Raw genomic sequence first — 21,897 nt, 5'->3', positions numbered from 1 at the left:
AAATCAATAGGGTTCATCTTCTAGTCATTACCAACTTGCATACCACATATGAAGCTCCTGGGTTCAAGCGTTCTTTAGTTACTGAGCGGAAAGTTTCTTCACCTCAAGGTCATGGCGAGCTTGACTTTTGACTAGTGATCTCAAAATCATTGGGAGTCATCTACTAGTCATGACCAACTAGCATACCGAGTATGAAGTTCCTGGGTGCAAGCGTTCTTTATTTATTGAGCGGAAACAAAGTGTGACGTACAGACTGACGGACTGACTGACAGACAGGGCAAAAACAATATGTCTCAATACGTGGGGGAGACATAATAAACAGTTTTTGCATCAACCTACATTGTGCCCTCTTAACAAACTCCTATCAAAATAAAGAATAATTATATAACCCCAAGATGTACAGCAGTCAAAGAGAAATGTCTAGATTAGATAGAACAACAATCAAACGAAAAGAAAACTGGACAAAAAATCAATGGAATTATTCTTTTTATTCCGACAACAAACAATAAGTGTTATAACTTGAAACAGGGTACCACACTTCATGAGATAATCTTTGACACCAAGTGTTGTATACTCTACATGACTTTATACAAATACAAATACATGTTTTTTGAAGGCAAATTTTATCAAAACCACAGTATCAGTATCTGTAGTGGCAGTATCAGTTTGTGTATGAAAGGATGCAGTAAAGTAGTTATCATATGACATTACAACTCAAAATGTCATTTTTTTCAAAACTATCTAACAGACCTGCGGCTATGTTTATGAACGATCTCAAATCTGAGTTTAGACTCAAATGGCAAAACTGCAAATCTTCAAGTTTGTTCAAGTTGTACATGTAACTTTCCTTTTAGGTAAGTATTGATGAATAATTTTGATGATTATTTTAACATTTGAGATGTACAATTTATAATATTTATTTTTGCCAAATGAGTGGAACGAAAAAGATCTTTTTTGTAATTTGATAGAAGTGAGTCTAGACTCGGACGTGAGACTGTTTCTTATCATGGCCCAACGGCCCATTTTCACTTACTTCTTGAGCCTAAGTTTGAGACTCAGATTCGGCAGAGCAATATCTTAATTTTGTTGTAAAAATGTAATTACAAGAGCAAAGATGGTTAAAATTGATTCTATCATCAGGCATACGTCTTTTGTCAACATAAGTAACATTATAAATATTTTTGAACATTTGAGTATTCTGTATTCTAAGTCTGTGTCTTTAACTGACCTAAGGGAATATATTTTGCTATATTCGTTGTATTTAAATTTTGTTAAATGTAAACTTGTTTAAATACAATTAAATCATAGTAGTGGAAAGAACATGTATTTATAAGCATAATTATGTATAAAATAATATACATTTGTTTTTTATTCACTACCACTGACTGATACTGCCACCTGTGACCCTTTTTATACACTACCACTGACTGATACTGCCACCTGTGACCCAAACTACTTGAAGCTAAACAAGAATACAGCTTGCTGATCTATGCAAACACTTGTATGTTGTTTTCTACTCAGTTTCTTTTACTAAACAAGCTTATAAAAACACACATGCAATTGTGTCTTGTCAATAAAATCTCAAAAGCATTTTTATATTTCCTAACATGGTATGCACATATCATACAAGTATAAAAATATAAACCATGTTACCTGCGAAATATCAATAACAATATTAATGATACAATGAAAATAATATTTACATTTTTTTTAAAATGCATTCAAAACAAGCTTCACATTCTGTCAGTCTTGTTTAATTGTCTATCTATTTGTTTATTTTTACAAACAAAAAAATGTGTCACTTGCTGCATTTGCGTCTCTTGAATTGTAAACAAAAAATAACTTTGTTAAAAAAGATGTTCAACTAACCAATAGAATATTACTGTTGAAAACTTTCGCTGCAATGTTGACAAAATCCACCACTACTTTTGTGTGTACAAGTAATACTCGTATTTATAACCAACATAACAAGTATAATCTTTCGAGTGATAAAACTTAAACTACTTACAATATAATGCATTTATGGAAAATTTAAATTACTGATAACAAGATTGTAACCATGTATTTAATAGCTGAAAATGCATAAATATTAAATGATTGGTGGGCTGTGTAAGATTTACTGAGATCAACGCTCGTTCCTTAAGGTTTAAATACTGTGTTTTCTGCACCTTTCTTTATAATCAAACACAGTATCCTCCATAAGAACCATTGTTTTCAATATTTATTCATCTTTCTCGGCAAATTAAAGCACTTGTATTGATTGTGGTACTGCTTATTTGGGAGAGAGTGCATCTTTTAATAAAACCTTACGTTTCCTCTATCATGGTGCAGTACAGCCCCTGTCAGCAGAGCGAGAGTATATTTAATAGATAAATGAATCAGCTAATGGGACTTTAATGATTAATAAACAAGGTATTTACAACATTTTACAATGCATACACATCAATGAATCATAAAACACAATTAAAAATCATTCAGGATTCAAAAACAACATATTTACAAATGTTTGAAATAACATTTTGTCCAGTGGGATAACAATATTGTAGAAATTTTATTGACTGCCGCTAGTCAAACAAGCAGCAGATTTTTAATCAGGTGGATTGGTTGATGTTTAACTGGCTGGGCCCCTCAGATATACATATTTTGTAAAGTAAGCCAATTTATGTTCCTTAATACAATTTTATCAAATGGAGCTGGTAATCTGAACTTTATTTGATAACTAAATGATAAAGGGGCTCTCACAAATAAAATATTGTATCTATCCCCGAAAGTGTTTGGATAAGCACCAAGCAACAAGAGGTAGTCAGTAATCTGCATAGGATTTGTGTAAACTGAACTTTTAATACAAGCGAACAATCACAAATTAAACCAGTCTTACTTTAAAGACACCAAGTATGGTGATAACTGTTTGTTCATTAAGCCAATTTTAAAGAACCGACACTGTTAATACAGTTTTTGCAAATTCAGGGGTCATAACTCTGGAGTGACTGAGGTTCATGGCTGGTTATCAAACCTGACTGAGATATTCTGCCTATTCTCATTCTGACCAAATTTGGTGATGATTGGACAAAGGTTTCTTAAGTTATTGATTGGACATGAACAATTCTAGGTAATTTCTTTAATTAATTTGAATAAAGACCATGCAACAACAGGCCCTAATTTTTTAGATAGTTTTAAAGCTTAACAAGCCAAATTTCTTATTTCACCTTGATTTTACTGAAGAAAAAATTGTTTATCATGATTCTCAATAATATATTTCCATTTTGACCGCAAACACTCTTAATAAGGTAAATATCAAACAAATTATACCCAAACATAAATAGTGAGCTTTGTTTAATCCTGTTATAAGAGACTTAAGATATTTTCCAGGCTCCAATTTCTTGAAAAAGTGAAACATGCTAAAATAATTCATTTCTTTTAACTAAGTTTACTACAAACAAAAACAATGTTTATTGCGATAATCTTAAATATGATTTTCGTCAATAGTCTCAAAACTCTTTAAGGGAGAATCTTACAAAATATATTCCAAAACAAAATAGTGGGCTTTGTTTGACCCTGTTATAAGGGACTGATAAGCATTCTAGAAATTGGGCCAAGGTGGTCATTTACCTGAACAGGATTTTTGTAAATTTAAGCTTAAAAAATTCAAGTTACAAGCACATTATAAACCCTTTTTGGCAAAATGAATTGTTCCCAATTTCTGACACATTTAAAAAGATCTATGAATAATAATACTAACTGACAGACATTTTATTATTGTTACAGATATTTTCATGACATAAAACTTCAATATCTGGGGCCAGGGTTATGAAAAGTCTCAAGTCTGAATTCAGACTCACGTGGCAAAACTGCAAACATCATTTCATTGTAGCTTTCATTCTAGAGACTGAGTCTGAAACTTGGACTTGGACTTGAGACTTTTTGTTACCATGGCATCTGACACCATGGAACCTGAAAAATGTCTCTTTAACAAACACTTATTTATAAGGCGCATATAATAATAATAATTATAAAACAAAGTCAAATAGGCTCTAGATAGTCACTAGCTGTCTTTCTCCTTGTGATCCACGCTGAAAGGATGGACAGTGGCGGAATCCTTGGTATTGTGTGACCGGCCTCGCGCGAGGTGGGGGGAGGAGAAATGGGGGTTGGGGGACGTCTGACCCCGGATCTTCCGTAACTCGGACACCCAGCCCTGGACTGTGTCTGTCTGGAACTTTCCTGCCATATAATTCATATCAACAGTTATTTCATTGAACATTTTTAATTTTATCAATAGTCATGGTTGCAGTGCTAAGGCCAGCAAAAATAAACGTGTTAGCTATTTAACTACCCCCAAAAAATGGGGTAGGTAAAGATTTATTTTTCGATGTCAAAGAGTTCCTTAGAATGCATTTTTAAAAAATAGAATTTTTTTTTCCCCAAATAATTATTTATTTGAGGTTGCCCTTTTAAAATACTATAATTTAAATTAAATATAATTATACTTATACAGTAAATAAGTGGGGTGTTGCACAGGATTCATCTTCCTCGCGGGACTAGTAGATAAATTTTTAAAGCACGGGTTACACGGGAAACCCTTTAGATTATGTTTCCAATAAAATATATTCTGGACAAGAGATCTCGTTTCAATTGTGACTGTTCATTGACCCAAATCATAAATGCCACACTGTTGATATACTCTAGGTATCGCTAAAGCAGGGTTCTTGGCATGCCAAACTATTGTTTACCATCTGTTGAGTCGAAGAATTCCTGCAGGTGACCTGGCTTTTCCTCGAGCTGCTCGTACTCATAAGCTTGAAGGACCATCTCAAACTTGTCAATATCTTTGACAAATCTAGCCTCTGCACTGGACTGGTCCTCATACTCCTGTAACACAGTCAACAGTTTAGTCAGATTACTGTCTTGAGGACCATCTCAAACTTGTCAAGGTCTTTAACAAACCTAGCCTCCGTGCTGGACTGGTCCCCATACTCCTGTAACACAATCAACAGTTTATTCAGGTTACTGTCTTGGGGACCACCTCAAACTTGTCAAGGTCTTTCACAAACTTGGCCTCCACGCTGGGCTTGTAACACAACAGTTAAGTAAATATAGTGCCTGAGTTTATCTTAACTTGTCAAGGAATTCTTCAAACCTGGCCTCTGCACTGGTCTTCATACTCCTGTAACAAATTCAGCTGTTAAGTCAAATAACTGTCTGGGGGACCATCTCAAAATTGCCAAGGTACTTCCAAATCTGGCGCCCACCTTGGACAGGTCCTCATACTCAACACAGAAAACTGTTAAATCAAATTACTGTCTGGGGGCCATCTCAAACTGTCCAGATCCATCACAAACCATACCTCAGCACATGACTGGTCATCAGATTTCTGTGAAAAGATTTAAAGGGTTAATTTTACAAAATTCAATCATTATCAGCCCACTTTTCCGGTTTCCAACCTCACTAGTTCAATTCCCAGTCTGAGCACATAATTATAAGCTTTGACAGTGTTCACCAAGCCAGACATGTGGGTTTAGTGTCCACATTCTCAAGTAACAATAGTGCATAGAACTTTGTGCTTCATTTTCTATGCAGTTGTATAATTTCACAAGTATTGTAAAAACCAACAAGGAAAGGCCAAAGATGTATATTTTAGTCTCATCCATGCCGGCCCCTATTTGAAACTTTTTCTCCCTTGGTGCATGTGGACTTGATCTGCAGACAACTCTGAAATTACTCATATAATATGTTTTCGTTCAAAAAACACAAGAGCTTTCACAGTAAGGAATGAATGCCACCAAAATGCTAATTACTACATTTGCATGCATTTAGGAAGAGCTATTATAAAGTTTTAGCATATGTCAGCCCCTCTGATGGTCCAAGTCTTCTTTAAATTATGTACAACTACAAACGGACGTTATGTCAACAAAGACGCAACATTGTTTGGCGGGAAAACGTATGTCATATTACTTTTTACAAAACTTTGTATAAAAATAATTGTTATAGATTTTTTTTTTTAAATTATGTACCAAACACATGTGCCCTTTTTTTTTTTTTTAAATCCCTTTGTGTAAGACAAAGTTAGAGCCAAGACAGCCAACTATATTGTATAGAGGCAGCATTCCAAAATGATAAACCTGTGTGACCTTGACCTTTGAGGTAGGGAGCAAGGTCTAGCATGTGACAGGTTGCCTTTATGTACTGAACACATGTGCCAAATATTTTTAAAAAATCCCTCCCTGTAAGACAACATTACAGCCCGGCCACGGGAAACTGGATGGACAGTGCGATTTGAATATGCCCTCCTTGAGGGACATATTGAAAACAAGAGAGCCCTGGGACAAACACTAATGCGTGTCCCTTGTTTTTTGTTGAAATAGAATAAAAAATCATTAATGATTCAAGTCCAGTCTATGGGCAGCTTGTCTCTCGCATAATGGGCAACAAATTGCTTTTTAATATCTTGAAAAGAGACTGAGTTTTGTTCAAGGTTTAAGTATTTGCCCTATAAATGCACGCTGATGACACCAATGCCCATACCACCAACAAGGCTATAAATAATAATACCTCAACCTTTTTTTTACCCCCCCCCCCCCAGAAAACATTAAAATCTGTCCACCCATACTTTGTGACCTATAGTTATAGAAACATTTGGGAACACTGAGAATTAAAATGATGTTATTTTTGGCATTTAAAGCTGCACTCTCACCGATTGAATGTTTGACATTCTTTTTATTTTTGTCTTGGAACGAGCCAATTAATGCATAGTCATCAGATCGCAGATTTTTATATTGAAAAAAAATATATGATGTTTTATGCATTTTTACCGTTAGTAACGGTTTAAGCCATAAAACATTAATTTTGGAATGGAAATATGTCAGCAGTCTTTTAGCATTGGTTTGCAGATACCGGTATTTACACAAAAATTTGCACATTCCAAGACAAAAAATAAAAAAAGTTGTAAAAACGGTAAATCTGTGAGACTGCATCTTTAATATGAATCCAGTATGTTACCATCCATAGCTGCATCATTTCCTGCCCCACCTCCTCCGGTATCAGGCTCGTTATGTGGCTCATGGCTGTCTGACAAAAACAAAAAAACATTTTCACCAAATATGTATAGAATGGCTAAAGGGAGGTTCAAGGCTGTCTGAATACAGTCATTTGATAAAAATGAATTCCTGCTTTGGTGTCATATGGCCTGAAATACGTTTAGTGACATTTCCTAAAATAATAGATTTTTTTCTTCAGATTTATCAAAGGGGCTTCTTCTACTAACGATATAGCATAAAATAACTATGGATTACTGCAGTTTAAATATTTCAGAAAATCTTGAAAGGCCTAAATAGCTTAATAGCTTGAATGGCTATCAAATGACTGTCTGACATCATGACATATTTTTACCTAAAAAGTACAGTATGACTGAAGGGAAGTAACCCATTTATATAAAATATGCAGTGGGTAGTTGAATAGAGTGAATTCTCTTCCATTAAGGAAGTTTGGAAATATTACTCCCTAGAAATGGGCTTAAAACTTCCTAAAATGAGTTCTTAGAAGTGCAGAAACTTTTATAAGTAAATGTTTGAAAGTTGAAATATAAGTGTGGTATTACATATTTTATGTAACAGTTAAGGCCATGTTTTCAGTAATTCTTGAAATAAAATATATAGTAGCAAATAAATACAGCTGTCTTTACAATGGAGCTTAAAGCTGCACTCTCACAGTTTTACCACTTTTACAACTTTTTTATTTTTTGTCTTGGAAAGAGCAATTTTTTGCATAAATATCTGCAAACCAATGATTTAAGATTGCTGACAAAAATTCAGATCGTAGATTTTCATATTTCCATTCGAAAATTAGTGTTTTATGGCTTAAACCGTTACTAACAGGTTAAAAAAAATGCATAAAACATAATTTTTTGAACTGAAATATAACAATCTGTGATATATTTTTTGTCAGCATTCTTATACAACTGGTTTCCATGGATTGTCACAAAAATTGGCTCGTTCAAAGACAAATAAAAAAAGCTGTCAAAATGTTCAATCTGTGAGAGTGCAGCTTTAAATTAATGAAAAAGTATAAACTAAACCTTTTCTCTCCTGGATTTCTCCACTTTATCGATACAGTCAGCCGGGGCAATATCTCCAACAATTGACTCAGCCACGTCATGAACCAGCGACATTTTCACACATCTACATGGACAACAGTTGCATTTATCAGCAAATGCCTTATTAGTTACAATACCAATTAGTACAAACATGTACATGTACCAATTAGTACCCCATGAATGTATTTAACATCTTATATCATGCAGCCATTGGAAAAGATCAGCATGCTAGAACCCCTATATGTTACTTGTTGGCTTTAGTCTAATCAAACTACAACCATCCCAGGTATGTAAAATTTCAATTTTTGCTCAATTAAGGCAAACATTTTATGTGTGTAGGGCTTCCAGACTTGTGCTAATTTCAACCATTTTCTTGGTAAGATTAACAAGGAAGGAAAGCAAAACTTCAAATGTTTTTAAAATGCTCTCATACTAAAGAGAAATATACATTCTCAAAAAAACAGTGAGAGTGGTGGGATACAAAGAAGTCTGGGTGCGATACCCTAGCTCTTTTTCGAAGAGACCCCTTTGTTCTTTTACGTGCTTGGCGTAAAGCACCGATACACGGGGTCAGCTGCTGCAGCACGGGGTACAACTTTCCTTGGTTAAACCAGTACTGAGAACACCACTTTTCCAAGCACTACCCTTTAAATGCCGAGCGCCAGGTAAGGGAGCTACTTGTACCAACTTTTAACGTCTTTCAGTATGACGCGGCAAGGGATCGAACCCACGACCGCCGCTCCGTAGACATATGCCTTAACCACAAGGACATGTAGACGGTTTATGATGATCTTGATTATGAGATGATCTGGTAAAGATCTTATTTAATTTTCAAGAAATGCATTGCTTTTTAATGAATTCTCATTAATTGTATTCACTAAATTGCGAAAATATTAAGATTTTTTTTCGAAAAACTGGACATTTTTTCGGCAAGGGGAAACAACCTTTAGAAGGCAGTAAATTGCACATAGAAAAATATTTGTAGTATTATACAGCATATTGCAACCCCAAGATAATTCAGCATTCATAAGCCATACACACATCAGTTTCAAAAATAATTTGGAAACCTATTACTTTTCTTTGTTGAGTCCCGAGGATGTGTCAGCGAGGAGAGATAGGACGGACATCCGGTACATGTGGTCTGCCACACTTTCCGGGGCGTTCACTTGACGCAAAACCCATCCTGTCCTCTGCACACGCTGTAAATAGAATGTTCACCAATTCATGTCATAATATGGTTAAGCCAGAGTGAACTGTCTTTAGCCTTCCTTTATTAATTGTTAAATATATAACAGCTGTATCATTTTGGTGGACAGCATTTTGTTTACATAAGGGTGAATCTTGTTTGGAATGCTTGAGAATTCTAATAATTTTTTCCCAGTTTTTTTAGGTTTGGCGGTTTGATCATTGGAAGCAATAATGAGAATGTCTTCAAGATAACATTGGTAGGATAGTTTGATGGATTTCCTAGATATATGTTTAAAACTGTTTTAGATTGCGGAATCTTTCTTGTATCAATGTTTTCAAAAAGCTCCATCTCTCTTTTAAATTTAAGTTTTTGATTGAACCTGGGAAGATTATTTCTGGTGCTAGAGAGTTCAGAAGGGATTTTTTTCGGAAGAGAAGTGAGAATGGAATTAAAAATCTAATATTTGTTCAACATTAAGGATTGAGAGAATAGTGTTTACCACTTTCAAGTAGTCCACCTAATTGGCCGTCAACGAGTCTTTTGACAATTTGTTTAATATGGCAGACTCGTGACGTCCACCATCCCAGCAAAAAGTAGCAAGCGGTCCTTGCGCAGAGAATCCTCGTGGCCACAATTTTGAAATTATCTCCGTTATAAATTCAAATTTCTACGAAAATATTATTGCCTACTATTAAACACATATTAAGTTATGTCAGTATGCCTAAAAAACATGTTTAGTTATCATAAAACACTTACAAGTGTTGATTGTTTATCAAGTATCCCGATATCGGTAAATCTGGGACAAATCTGACTGGTTGTGTACATGTATAAAGGTATTCGTGACCCATAATATATTAATGTGACTATAACAACTCTAATGACAAATTTAATCCAGTTCAGATCAGTCGGATAAAAATTGAACAACTGTGTCATCATTATTCAACATCAATGCATATTATTACAGTATATCATTTCGCCTGTTGTTAAATGGTAGAGAGTTGTAGCGTTACAGGGATACATAAGAAGTGTCAAAATAATAAAAAGAGTATCCCTGATCGCTCATTATTGTAGCTACACTTTCAAGCATTTCCTGATGGTCTTTGTTTTCGATTTGAGTCAAATATAAACTACAAAATAAAAAATAAATATCATGACAGGTTGCAAATAAATCTGATGTTACAAAAGTTTCCTTTTATTTGAAATGTTAATACCTTTAGCTGTCCAATTAACGAAAAGAACTCGAAAAGCTTTGTAAAATTTTGAGCAGACATTTTCAAGTAGATACAATAATATGTTTTCCGGTTTTCGGTTATCCAATGAATTTCTTGAAAGTTTGTTACAAGCACTGTCATTGGACAATTGGAAGAGTCTACATCCAAGATGGCTGCGCCCATAAGGAAAGCTGGGCATTTAGGGACGTTGTTAAAACATGTGGTTTCTTTATCAAGATCAAGGCATTTATCTTTTTGTTTAAGCAGACCCCTTACAACCCAAATAGACAAGAACAAAAGCAGTGTCAGTTTGGACCTCGATGTTCCTGACAATGCTAATAGACCTTTTGATTCGTACTCAGGTATGTTCATACCTAAACTTTTTTCACCAATTGCTTTTCGGTTATAACATTAATTTGTTATGTGAAGCCAATGAAGTGATTAATATATTTCTGATATAACCTTGAATAAATAGTCTTCGAAATAACCTAGAGCTGTTGACAAGTAAATTTTCTGGCCTGCTCAAATTGGCCTTTCCCAGCTTTTTGGATAAGCTGTCACAAGAATTAATGACATAGATACTTTTTTTGAGTGGTTTATCATTCATGCCATTACTTTGTGTTTATTATTTTGATAAAATAACACCTTTTTTTATTGTAATGTGACAGTTATGCTGAAACATGTTGACATATATTTTCAGATTATTTAGATACTGGAAGACCGTTCACAGACAATGTTTCTGAGCACGAAACTACCATTCAGGAGGAGACCAAGAAATCTGAAAGTTTTGCCTCATTGTTTAGAAATTCGCGTCTTGTCCAGTTAGGAGACCTGCACAGAAAGATTCTTGCTGGCAGGATATTCCAGGTCATCAACGATGACCTCTACATCGACTTTGGAGGAAAGTTCATGTGTGTCTGCAATCGACCTGCCTACCAACCAGAGTAAGTGGTCATTGATAATGAAAACAGAAGAATGAGAATTTACATGTACTCGCCCCAGTTCTTTTTCTTATTTCTATTAATAAAATGACTCCTTTTTCACAATCAGAAAATGGTGAAAAATACTAAGCGCTGTGTTTTCCACATGTTAATTGGCCATATGACTCCATATATAGACACTGTGATAATGTAGGCTGTAGGACTGGTTAAGCGACAGATTTTACTTATCCAGGAAACAGTGTTGCTGGGGTAATAATAATAAGGGATACATGTGCAATATTGATTCACATTTGCAAAATATGGATTTTTCTTCTTAGATCTTCTATTTGAAGAATACTACTTGCCCCAGCCTCGGCATGCAATTAAAGTTTGAGGGCAAGTTGGTATTTTCATTTATAAATCCAATACCCTTCATTCAAAGTACTTCATACTTTGCACAGTTGTTTAAGACCATCACACAATTAGGATACATCTCTATAATTTTCTTCCTAAACATGAATTATGGCCCCTGAAATACTTAGGAACTTTGGTTAAAGTTTAAGGGCACATGTATAGTGTCAAGTTAAGTTATAGGCAAGATGGGATTTCACTTATTTATACTTTTATACCCTTTAAACAATTGACTTCATACTTCACACAATTGCTCAAGGCAACCATACAGTTAGGTAACATGACTCAGAGTCCATGCTATCATCAATCCAAATTATGGCCCTTGGCAACCTGGGGTTTTACTCAGATCTCAAATACTGATCATTCATTGGAGTTCAAACTTCACACACTTGTTCACAGGCATCACACAATTAGGGTACATAAATCCATTTAACCTAAATACAAATAATGGCCCTTGACTGACCTTTTTTGTCAGACACATATTACATCTTTAATGCATTCATTTCTAAGACAAACCGCTGTCCTTAGGCAGCACTTGTTCTTCTATACCATACTCTAAAAAGTATTTGAATAACTCTTGACAACTAGATTCATCAATTTCTTTTGATATGTGGACTAATAATCTTTTTCCATTAGTATAATAAAGTCTATGATAGATAGAAAGTGTTGCTTGGTTATTTCTGGTAAATTTTTGGATCAATAGCCATCCCTAGTAGTATTGGTAATACACAGTTGAAAGTACCTGTATCATGTCTTTTACTACTCCCTGTCCATTGTAGGAAGTACACAAAGGGTGTCCGTGTACGTCTGTTCCTGAACTCGTTCGAGATGGCTTCCTCGTTTATGGGGAGTAAGAAAGCTGTTACGCTGCTTGAGGCCGACTGTGTTCTATTGGGGATATTCTCACCTGACTCACGTGAAGAGCGCAGACAGAAAAGTGAAGGTAACATTATAGTAGATTATTAATATCAGTTTACAACATATGTACTTACGTGTTATATATTTATAATAGTTACTGCTGCCACAGCCCAAGGTATTGAATTCATTAAACACGAGGGCACCACAGCTTCCAATATTAGCGAATGGCACAGTTAAGCCCTGCGTATTTGTGAACATTACGATATCATTTGGGAGTTAATATATAGATGAAAACAAAGATAAACTGTTCTCTCCAACATGGTAAAAGATGACTTGTATGTACCAGTAGTATGGTGGAATGTAACCTGGCCTGCTTCAGCGGATTTTGAAATAGACACATTAAGAAGGAGTGTCCAATGTCAGGTTTAAATTTTTAGCTTGTCTGTTTCTTAAAGTATTTTACATTGAATATTGAGGTTTTAACAGCGTTGCTGTTTTTTGGCCGTTTTTTCGAACAATTATAATCTTTTCTAATGTGAGTTATCTTATTTGTTTTAATTGAAGGCATTGAAACCAAAATGAGCTAATTCTGAGACAAAAATGAATGCAATTAAAGTCAAAACTGTTAGTCTGTGAGAGTGCAGTTAAGTATAACCAAGAAAATAATTAGTTATAGTCATTTCATAAGGCCACAATAATTAAATAGAACCTTTGACTTTTCCTGACCTAATCACCAAAACAGCTGCAGCCTGATTTGTTTTGCTGTCCGATGGGAACAGCCTGATTTGTTTTACCTCTCCGATGGGGACATTGTTTAAATTTATTTTCATAACAGAATTAGCTGGGTTTCGAAAAAACCTACCCAGATCTAAGAATATGGGAAGGGAAATTCTAAACAAACTTGTATTAATTGTTGCCTAATTTTTCATCTTTGTTGTATATTTTAGGCATAGATCAATCAAGCCCCCAGACAGAAAAGCTTGAAGGTCTTCGTAGAAGCTATGTCCAGCGTCCAGAAGCAACTAGCAGGGGAGATGTCATAGGTTTTAAACCTGCTGATCTCTTTGATGATGAACAGTATGAAGAAAACGAAGATGACTTCAGCGAATTTCTTAAAGCGTCCAAAGAACTTGAAAATATTGGAGAAGAAGAAATAATGGAAACAGACATTAAGCCTAATGTGAGCCCTTTAAAGTTTGATGACATATTTGGAAATGAAACAGATATTGTTGACATGCAGACTGTTCATGGTAAAGAACATGATGTGGAAGAATTTCATGGTCAGCCAACAGATGTGGAAACATTTCATGAACAGTCAGATGAACTGGTAGCAGTGAAGAAGGAGACAACAGATGTGGAAAAAGTTGTTGAGGTTCCGAAAGCAGTTATAAAGAAGGAAGAAAGTCATGCAGATGTTATTGAGAAAAAGGCTGAAACAACTGATATTGATAAGGTACAGAAAGTTATTAAGGATGTAGCAAAAGTTCAGAAAGATCAGGAAGAAATTGATGATTCTAAAGATAAAAATATGGGTGATCCTAATAAGAATAAAAAATGAGAACACTTTTATTTAATGTTGTGAAGTAGTACCATTTCAATTAGATGTATTTGTGTTGAACATGTCATAATGTAGCTTTGTGCTATATTTATCTGTTTTGAAAATGTTCATGTAATGGTCATTGTTTTGGTTGTATACAAATAAAATGTTGCAAGAGAATTATTTAAATATCTGTGTTTTGGGGATATGCGTGGAAAGGCAGTTGGTGGATCGTGATATAGGTTAATATATGTTTGCATTGGCAGTCAAGCTTTGAATCTTACCAATGATCTTTTAATGATCTAGTCTCTTGTTATAGCAGTTGTCTTGGACTAGGCATCGTAGCTTTGATTCCAAGCCTTGGCCCAAGATCACATTCTTAAGAAACATCGTGTTAACGTAAACATGATAAATAGGAGGCTGTAATAACTTTTTCAGTTGTTGTAAAATTAATAAGTTCAAATTGACACTTGGCCACAACTGAACAATGTTCAAGATATTCAAATGAAACTTGGTACACATGTTGCGAGAGACAAGATGCATTTGTAAAGCAAAGCAAATAACACTGGCTTAAGTAATCAGAAGAACTTAGATGAGCTAGCCCGAATTTACACCCTGTGGCATGGACGCACAATTCTTAACAAGCCCTGATATATAAAATTTAGAATTTGAGTACGCTTTGAAAGCATTAAACAAGTGCATGGCTTGTGTTAGTTTTAATTTTGACCACTAAGTAATTGCCGAGCTATAAACCTTGTTTGACTCACAGAATGAAAGCAGACAAGCAGTGGTGTATGGTCCTTGGCACTTATGTTAAGTTTTGCTCCTTGAGCAATAGAAATTTGATGACGAGCATGCTGGCTAAAAGTGGAGCTCTGATTAAGTATAGTTTTACAGCAGTCGGGTGGTATTATTTAATAAACTATTGTCAGGATTTTTTTTCCTCCATTAATGAAGAGATCAATAACTTGGGATACATTTTCTAGTTAAATTTAGTTCCAAGCCATTTAGTTATAACATATGAATGATAACAAAGTGTATTTAAAATTATTATCACATTTATTTGTAAAGCACTTATAACAGAAATGTGTTTGTTTACAATATAACAGTGGACTTGGATGTAGCTTTGATACCAAAAATACAATAGCCTAGTATCAAAAATTTCAATATAAATGTAAATTATTAATTTCATGCATGAATCTCCAAGTTATTTTTATAATCGATAATGCAATGTTAACTATACATTGCACTACGTTATGCGTAAAATAATCAACAAAATGTACATATATATACAAACAGAAGAAAAAGACTAGAATACAAAACAAATGCACCAAAATAATTCAAGTCCAAGGGACACAACTGTGTCATTCAAGTTTTACAAGATTTGCATAATGTATAAGAGTTGCTTCCCTTACTTTACTAAAATATTGCACAAAACGCAAGCAATGACGGAATGGTCATAATAATAAATTACAATTATATATCATGGCAAAAATATTTGTCAATATTGGAAAACAATCAGCACTCAATGGAAAACTTCATTCCTTGTTTAGATTTCCGGATGATAGCCGACATACAATTAATTTATTTTGCAGACACTAGTTTCGTTGTAAAACCACTTGAGCACACTCGACACATACATATATATATCACATATTTACACTAGTGAAGGCCAGTGAAAAATAATCGTTAGAATCTCATCCGATTTTTTACGGTTAAAAACATGGGGACTGGTGGTTGGAGTCATTTCTTATCTATTCCAAGTCAGAAATAAGCATGTGCGATCGAGTGTCGACCATTTCTCGCCCAAACCGAATTTTATAAAATAATCACCAACTCCGTTGGTGCGGAGTTAACGGGGATGAGATCTAAGATATTTTTCTAGCCTTATAGTCAGTAGGCTATTTCCGAGCCCCAAGGTCTGTAAGGTTTCACTGAACCAAGCTGGTTCAAATTTCCCGCCGCCGCGTTATACGACTGGGCAGTGTTTGGTGACATCATAGCGTTCATGTTTAGCATTGGAAACTGGGAAATCTGCTGGTTGAGCAATGAGGATTGACCTGTGTTTGACGTCATATTACTGTGTGATCCCATTGGTGGAGGCTGCAGTGGAATCCTCATAGGATTATGTAACGAATTGTCTGATTGGCTTATTCTTGCGTCACTGAATGAAACCGAGGCAACACCGGGTAAGGAATCATGGGAAGACATTGCGTGCTGGTCTGATTGGCTGGAATGTTGAGACTGAAGCATTGACGTCATCGTTGACGCCATATTGCCGTTATATTGATTAGAACTGAGCGAATTCATCGCGGAATGTGAAGACATGGAATTAAGGGAGTTCCAAGTGGAATTCTGGAATGAAGACTTGACGGAGGAGATTCGCTGGGTTGCGAAACACTGGAGATGGGAGAGGAGGCGGAGCCGGAGCGGGTCCTGGAGGTCCATCCCCTCCACCGTCATCAGGTAGCGCGCCACTTCCGCGAGACACTCCCGGAAACCGATACCCCGGTAGTCTAATGCAAGGTTATGAGGGTCAGGGAAGTTGTACCCGTTCACACCTAAAATGAAAAAAAAATCAGATAAGTACTCATGAATTTTTTAAGATAAGACAAATTTTGAATTATTTTAATAATAGTTCAAGACTGAAGGCGGGGAAAACTTGCTTCCGTGGGCATTTCACGTCATAAAAACGCATCATTAAATCATGTTGCTTTTATCTACCATATTAACATGAAAAGTGCACTTGGACAATGTGTTTCCCCTGGCTTGCATTAGTTTTGATTGTAAACAGATCAACTGTTTCACATGAGTAAAGACGGAACATCTTGGTTTGAAATCAGTCAGTTTCTCACGATAATTTATATTTTAGGGCCTGAAAAAAAACGGGCCCTGACCGGAAGCATTAAATTCTACACGCCTTATTAACTCTGTCGGCGGGACCCACTTACAGCCCTTAATCTAATTTTTAGTTTCTAACTAGTGCAATTTTATACCAATAAAATTTAAGAAGTTCACATTGTTTTTTTAAATATTTTTTTTTAAACTTGTGTTGCTTTGCGGAAGTAAACTGAAGGAAATATTTGTTTTGATTCATAAATACATATACATATACAAGATTACTATATCATGAAGTCGGAAGTGCGAGCGTACCTTTCGAATGAAGCATCTTTAAATGGTCGACTGTCATTTGGAGTATCTCGGCTTTCTCGAGTTTAGCGGACCCCTGTTTCTCAAAGGCGGATGGAACAAGGCGGCGCAGCTCCGAGAGGCTGTTGTTAATCCGGTCACGCCGCCGCTTCTCGATAACCTGAAGAGAGAGGGGTTGAACATTAGTTAACTACATCGGAGAGTGGTCGAAAATCGTATACCTGGACACACGATATAATGGAACTTCGATACTAATGTCCCTGGTTGAGTTCGAACCAACGACCTCTTGGCTGAGAGGCAGTTACTTGAATATATACTACTAAAAAATTAGCGTTTTATCATTGTTACCGTAAAGAGGTATATGCAAAATATTATGACCTCTTCTATTTCCGTCAATTCATATTAAAGAAGAATGACATAAGGAAATTGAACGAAACTTAGGATAAAAAGCTAATTTATGTTAATATTTCGACTGAATACTAGATGAAGTCTTTATCATAATTACAAAAATGAATGATGTACATGTAGATATACACCGGGAAAAGGAAATTTAAGTTCTAAGAGAAACTAGGGACCTCATTGTCATGCAGCGGACAAAAATAATGCCTGTGCGAATATAATAATTATTTTGAAATCTACGTATTGGAACTCAGTTCAAAAATTATTTTATGATTACAAAAATAGGAAATAAGGGTAGACGACGTACTGATCTTACCCCGCGTCTCTTCTTTCGGTCCGTGATCTGGCAGCTCTGGGACGGCGACCTGAAATAAGCAGGCACGGGTAAGTTAGGGGTCATCAATCACGTGCACGGGAAAACGATTTACAAGAATCACGTGCACGGGGAATCGACATTCATAAATTACGTTGAAACGATAGACAAGAATAGCACAAGTTCATTATGGGTCGTGTGGAATTACGTGCACGGGTAAATATAACGAGGGGGTGGGGAAATGTATTATTTCCGGTTTAACATGTTTGAATCTTAATACAACTTTCCATTCCTTTGATCCTTCGGGATATATATTTTTCGGTAGCAATCGTTAGCTTCAAATGATTCAATTTGGGGTTCGTTACATTACCATGGATGTTCATTATGTAACACTATTAATATATTTTAATTTACGAGTATTTGACTTGGGATATCGTAATACTCTTATGAAAGTATTCTAATATGGCAAAAATGTGCGTTAAGTTGCAAATCAACTACAAAGGTGAAATTTTCAATAATGGCAATGCCAAGTTTCTTCTGAGAGACGGTTCAAACGTCACCAGTGACACCATAACCGAATCTGTCCACCACTTTATCAAAATTTCATAACCTCTTCCGTCCATCATTTTATTCAGATCTCATTCTGACATAACACATTGGCCGGTGTTTCCGATTTCCACCCATCACCCGTGCACAAAATTGCGAATGTCCGTGTCAGTTTATCTCGCGTGATTGGCTTATCAGAATAAACAGTCATATTAACGGAGGAATATCACGATTTTGCAACATTTTAATCAAGTTTCAACACCTTAATTCCCAGTTTCACGGTGCTTTTTATTACAATTTTGGTGGCATTTGGTTGAAAGTTTTAACAATTTAGTACGATTGAATATTGGGTGTTCCAGTACTCCAAACATTCTGCTCATTCTTATACAATAGGTGGCTTTCGAGCTTGCATTCACTATTTTTCTGAGTCTGGGTTCTAGACACAAGACTCGAAAATGTAAATTTTCAATTTCATTTTAAAACAACTTAACAAAGATGCCCTTGTTACTGATTATACGTTTTAATAAGAGTGACTTTGAGTTTTTGTAACATATAAATCATTTCAATTACTGAGTCTGAGTCTTAACACAGTCTCAAGACATTGGTGAATAAGTGCCCAGAATTTATTCCACGTAGCTGAATTCAGTATTACATATAAAACTAGGCGAAAACAATGCTTAAAATTGCACGTGAACTTATGTAATCTATACTTCTTGATAAATTCACAACTGTACCTGCTAGGCTGTATCTTTATTTTTATATCTTCAATTAGAAGTAAAACACACCTACTATTGCTGTTAATGATCGAGTTACGATGTAGCACGTGTATATGTATATATTATAACCATGAGGTGGAAACGTTGCACGTGCAAAAAATCGACCACGTGAATGTATACACGTGTCACTAAGTCTTAAATTGAATCATCACTCAGTTTTAAATCAACGTGTATTTTCCTATCAACGGTCCCATAAATTCGAATATATCCATTTGTAGTATTTTTTTAAAATCTAAATGGATGCCCCCCCCCCCCACACCCCGTTGAAATCAAAGACACGAGCACGTCTACGTATAATACACGTGTCATAATAAATGTAATTATTACTCAGTTGTAAATAAATCAATGTTTATTTTGCTTTATGCATGTTCCCTTAATATTGAATATAAACATACATCATATTTTTTAATCAATTAGGGTGTTACCCCCTCCCCCCTTCCTATGAATTAAAAACACTTACCCAGACTTAAGTCTTTCGTCAAAGACATCATCGTCGTCGTCACTCGTGCTTAAACTCCGTTTCATTGCTAAATGTATCCTTTATATAAAAAAGTATGTAACAGGAAACAGCACACACTGTGGTCAAATAAAACTATATCCTGTATATGTTCGATCGTATGGGAGCGGATGTCCAACCTTACTGGCTGCAGGTCGAAAGCATGTATGACACAAGGCGAACCGATGCCAAAAATTAAACGACCCCCGTTCCTATTTTACGCGCCGCCCCTCCTGTGTGAGTTTCGAATTAACTTGCAGACGACAGAGCGGCTGCATTATTTTAATTGGCCGAGCGCCTTGCCTCTCGCGTTCTCATTGGTTGATCGATAAATCCAACAGCCGTCTGTGGACGCTGTTATGGCAACTAATCGATATGGTAATATTCCGTTTGACATGTCTTTCAAAATCAATAATAATGATGCATGCTTCCAGGCTTAAATTTTGACACTTGGAGTCGCTTGGTGGTACCAAAAATGGTCTAAATATCAGTTTCATATTTTCCTGAAAGTAATAGATCGCGTATATACGATTTCTTGTATCGCAGACGACACATAAGAGTAAGCGCGTGCGATACACGCGCAAACCGTGGGAAAACAGACGAGAATTTTGTCCCGACGTTTTACCCACGGTTGCTCGTCGTGTGCACTGCGGCTCCCGTGTGAATTTGAAAGAATTATTGCTATTTTTCCGCCCTGATGATATTTCATTACATATATTTTAAAGGCTCGGAAATCACAAGTTCGGTACGAGGGTAGCCGTTTGTAGCCTATACTGGTCATAAGTTTGTCTGTCCAAAAACGTATATAAAACCAAATTGTATTCGAAAGTCGATAAAGCATTGATTAATAAATCGTTTGGGTGCAAAAATCAGCGACACCAAAATACAAATGCATGCACTAGCGGTTTCGGGGGGAGGGGGGAGGGGGATCACCCCTCCCCCTTAAATTCATCCAGGTTTACTTTTTATGTCAATATCGGAGATAAAAGGTAAATAAATTCAATACGCTCAAAATTCAGCATCTATTCTTTCTTTTCTTGAGGGCGTACCCCCCCCCCCCATCACATTTTGAATTTCCGTTCTTAGGGAGGGGTGATTGTCAAAAGATTATGCCGTTAGTTACGTCCCCTCTAAGGTAAATTCATTATCTGCCCCGGGCATGTTTATGATACCAAAGAGTTCTTGTTCAAACATAGCAGACGGCATTAGATATGCAAAATTGAAATACCTGAAATGAAAAAGTGCTGGCAACTGTTATTTTCATAAGTTCAAACAAGAATGATAATATTCAATTCAATATCTTAATATCCTCCTCTAAGCAGATATACATAGTAATTATGATGCTTCAATTTTTGGTAAAAATAGACAAATCAAGTTTCAAGTGCTATGACCCTCAATAAAGATTGTCCTACTAATCAAATATTAAAGGTCACTGAGGTATTTCACTAAATCATGAGAAAAAATACTTGGGGCCATTTCAATAGGGGTAACCAGTTACATAACGTGCTCAGCCCTTAATTTACAGTACAAAGGCTCCCCTTCGAGGCCCTATAATGCAGTACAGCTCACCCGAGGTTTCTTTTGAAGGGATCTATAGGGGCTGAACCCTTTTATTGCAAATAAAGTATCATACCTGTTTTACAAATTGAATTTAGATAAACGGCAAGTTTTTCAATGAATTTGAAAGCGGTTGCTTCGTTTTCCCACGCATTGGAGACCTGTTTACGTTCGCCAATTTACATTTTCGCGGTCTGATCTTTAAAATGCTGATCTTTCAGTTTGACCCTGGCTGCATATTTTCATTCCAAGCCCGTAATGATTACGCGCAATGATCTCACAATCATTTATCATGTTGGATTGGCAGGGGACAAATAAATAATGACACTTTTTTCGTAATGGTTTCTAAAAGTTGTGTAAGAATTTCAGTCTTCTATTGGCACGAATTGCAGAACTGTATTTCTGTAGAGTTTACATAATAATCTTTAATTCATTTTGATGATTT

The 21,897-nt window shown here is 35.7% G+C and overlaps 3 protein-coding genes across 3 annotated transcripts; 1 reads left to right on the top strand and 2 right to left on the bottom strand.

The window, feature by feature from the left end:
- Window positions 1–469: 469 nt before the first annotated feature.
- LOC128206088 (5'-deoxynucleotidase HDDC2-like) lies at window positions 470–10,607 on the bottom strand. Its single transcript, XM_052908254.1, has 6 exons — window positions 10,490–10,607; window positions 9,164–9,288; window positions 8,072–8,174; window positions 6,997–7,065; window positions 4,731–4,869; window positions 470–4,221 (listed from the first exon to the last, which is right to left on the bottom strand). Exons 1-6 carry the CDS (start codon window positions 10,547–10,549, stop codon window positions 4,043–4,045), a joined length of 675 nt encoding a protein of 224 aa, XP_052764214.1. The 5' UTR covers window positions 10,550–10,607; the 3' UTR covers window positions 470–4,042.
- A 28-nt stretch (window positions 10,608–10,635) lies between these two features.
- LOC128206087 (uncharacterized) lies at window positions 10,636–14,389 on the top strand. Its single transcript, XM_052908253.1, has 4 exons — window positions 10,636–10,851; window positions 11,190–11,433; window positions 12,600–12,763; window positions 13,626–14,389. The coding sequence occupies exons 1-4, from the start codon at window positions 10,659–10,661 to the stop codon at window positions 14,234–14,236; spliced, it is 1,212 nt and encodes a 403-aa protein (XP_052764213.1). The 5' UTR covers window positions 10,636–10,658; the 3' UTR covers window positions 14,237–14,389.
- Window positions 14,390–15,308: 919 nt separating this feature from the next.
- On the bottom strand, window positions 15,309–19,924 carry LOC128206836 (hairy/enhancer-of-split related with YRPW motif protein 1-like). The gene is made up of 4 exons (XM_052909520.1): window positions 19,860–19,924; window positions 18,081–18,129; window positions 17,369–17,525; window positions 15,309–16,776 (listed from the first exon to the last, which is right to left on the bottom strand). Exons 1-4 carry the CDS (start codon window positions 19,922–19,924, stop codon window positions 16,109–16,111), a joined length of 939 nt encoding a protein of 312 aa, XP_052765480.1. The 3' UTR covers window positions 15,309–16,108.
- Between the last annotated feature and the right edge of the window lie 1,973 nt (window positions 19,925–21,897).

Source organism: Mya arenaria, chromosome 10, assembly GCF_026914265.1.
Source record: "Mya arenaria isolate MELC-2E11 chromosome 10, ASM2691426v1".
In the NCBI taxonomy this organism is placed as follows: domain Eukaryota; kingdom Metazoa; phylum Mollusca; class Bivalvia; order Myida; family Myidae; genus Mya; species Mya arenaria.
This window is presented reverse-complemented; position numbering and strand designations above follow the sequence as displayed.

Excerpts from the sequence above, each read along its gene's own strand:
- LOC128206088 (XM_052908254.1), bottom strand. The coding sequence starts at position 10,549 with ATGTCTGCTCAAAATTTTACAAAGCTTTTCGAGTTCTTTTCGTTAATT. Across the intron at positions 9,289-10,489 it reads CGTTAATTGGACAGCTAAAG|CGTGTGCAGAGGACAGGATG; the intron begins GTATTAACATTT and ends TTCTATTTACAG. Across the intron at positions 4,222-4,730 it reads ATTCTTCGACTCAACAGATG|GAAAGTTCCAGACAGACACA; the intron begins GTAAACAATAGT and ends ATTATATGGCAG.
- LOC128206087 (XM_052908253.1), top strand. The coding sequence starts at position 10,659 with ATGGCTGCGCCCATAAGGAAAGCTGGGCATTTAGGGACGTTGTTAAAA. Across the intron at positions 10,852-11,189 it reads ACCTTTTGATTCGTACTCAG|ATTATTTAGATACTGGAAGA; the intron begins GTATGTTCATAC and ends ATATATTTTCAG. Across the intron at positions 12,764-13,625 it reads GCGCAGACAGAAAAGTGAAG|GCATAGATCAATCAAGCCCC; the intron begins GTAACATTATAG and ends TGTATATTTTAG.
- LOC128206836 (XM_052909520.1), bottom strand. The coding sequence starts at position 19,924 with ATGAAACGGAGTTTAAGCACGAGTGACGACGACGATGATGTCTTTGAC. Across the intron at positions 18,130-19,859 it reads GACGAAAGACTTAAGTCTGG|GTCGCCGTCCCAGAGCTGCC; the intron begins GTAAGTGTTTTT and ends TGCTTATTTCAG. Across the intron at positions 17,526-18,080 it reads ACCGAAAGAAGAGACGCGGG|GTTATCGAGAAGCGGCGGCG; the intron begins GTAAGATCAGTA and ends CTCTCTCTTCAG.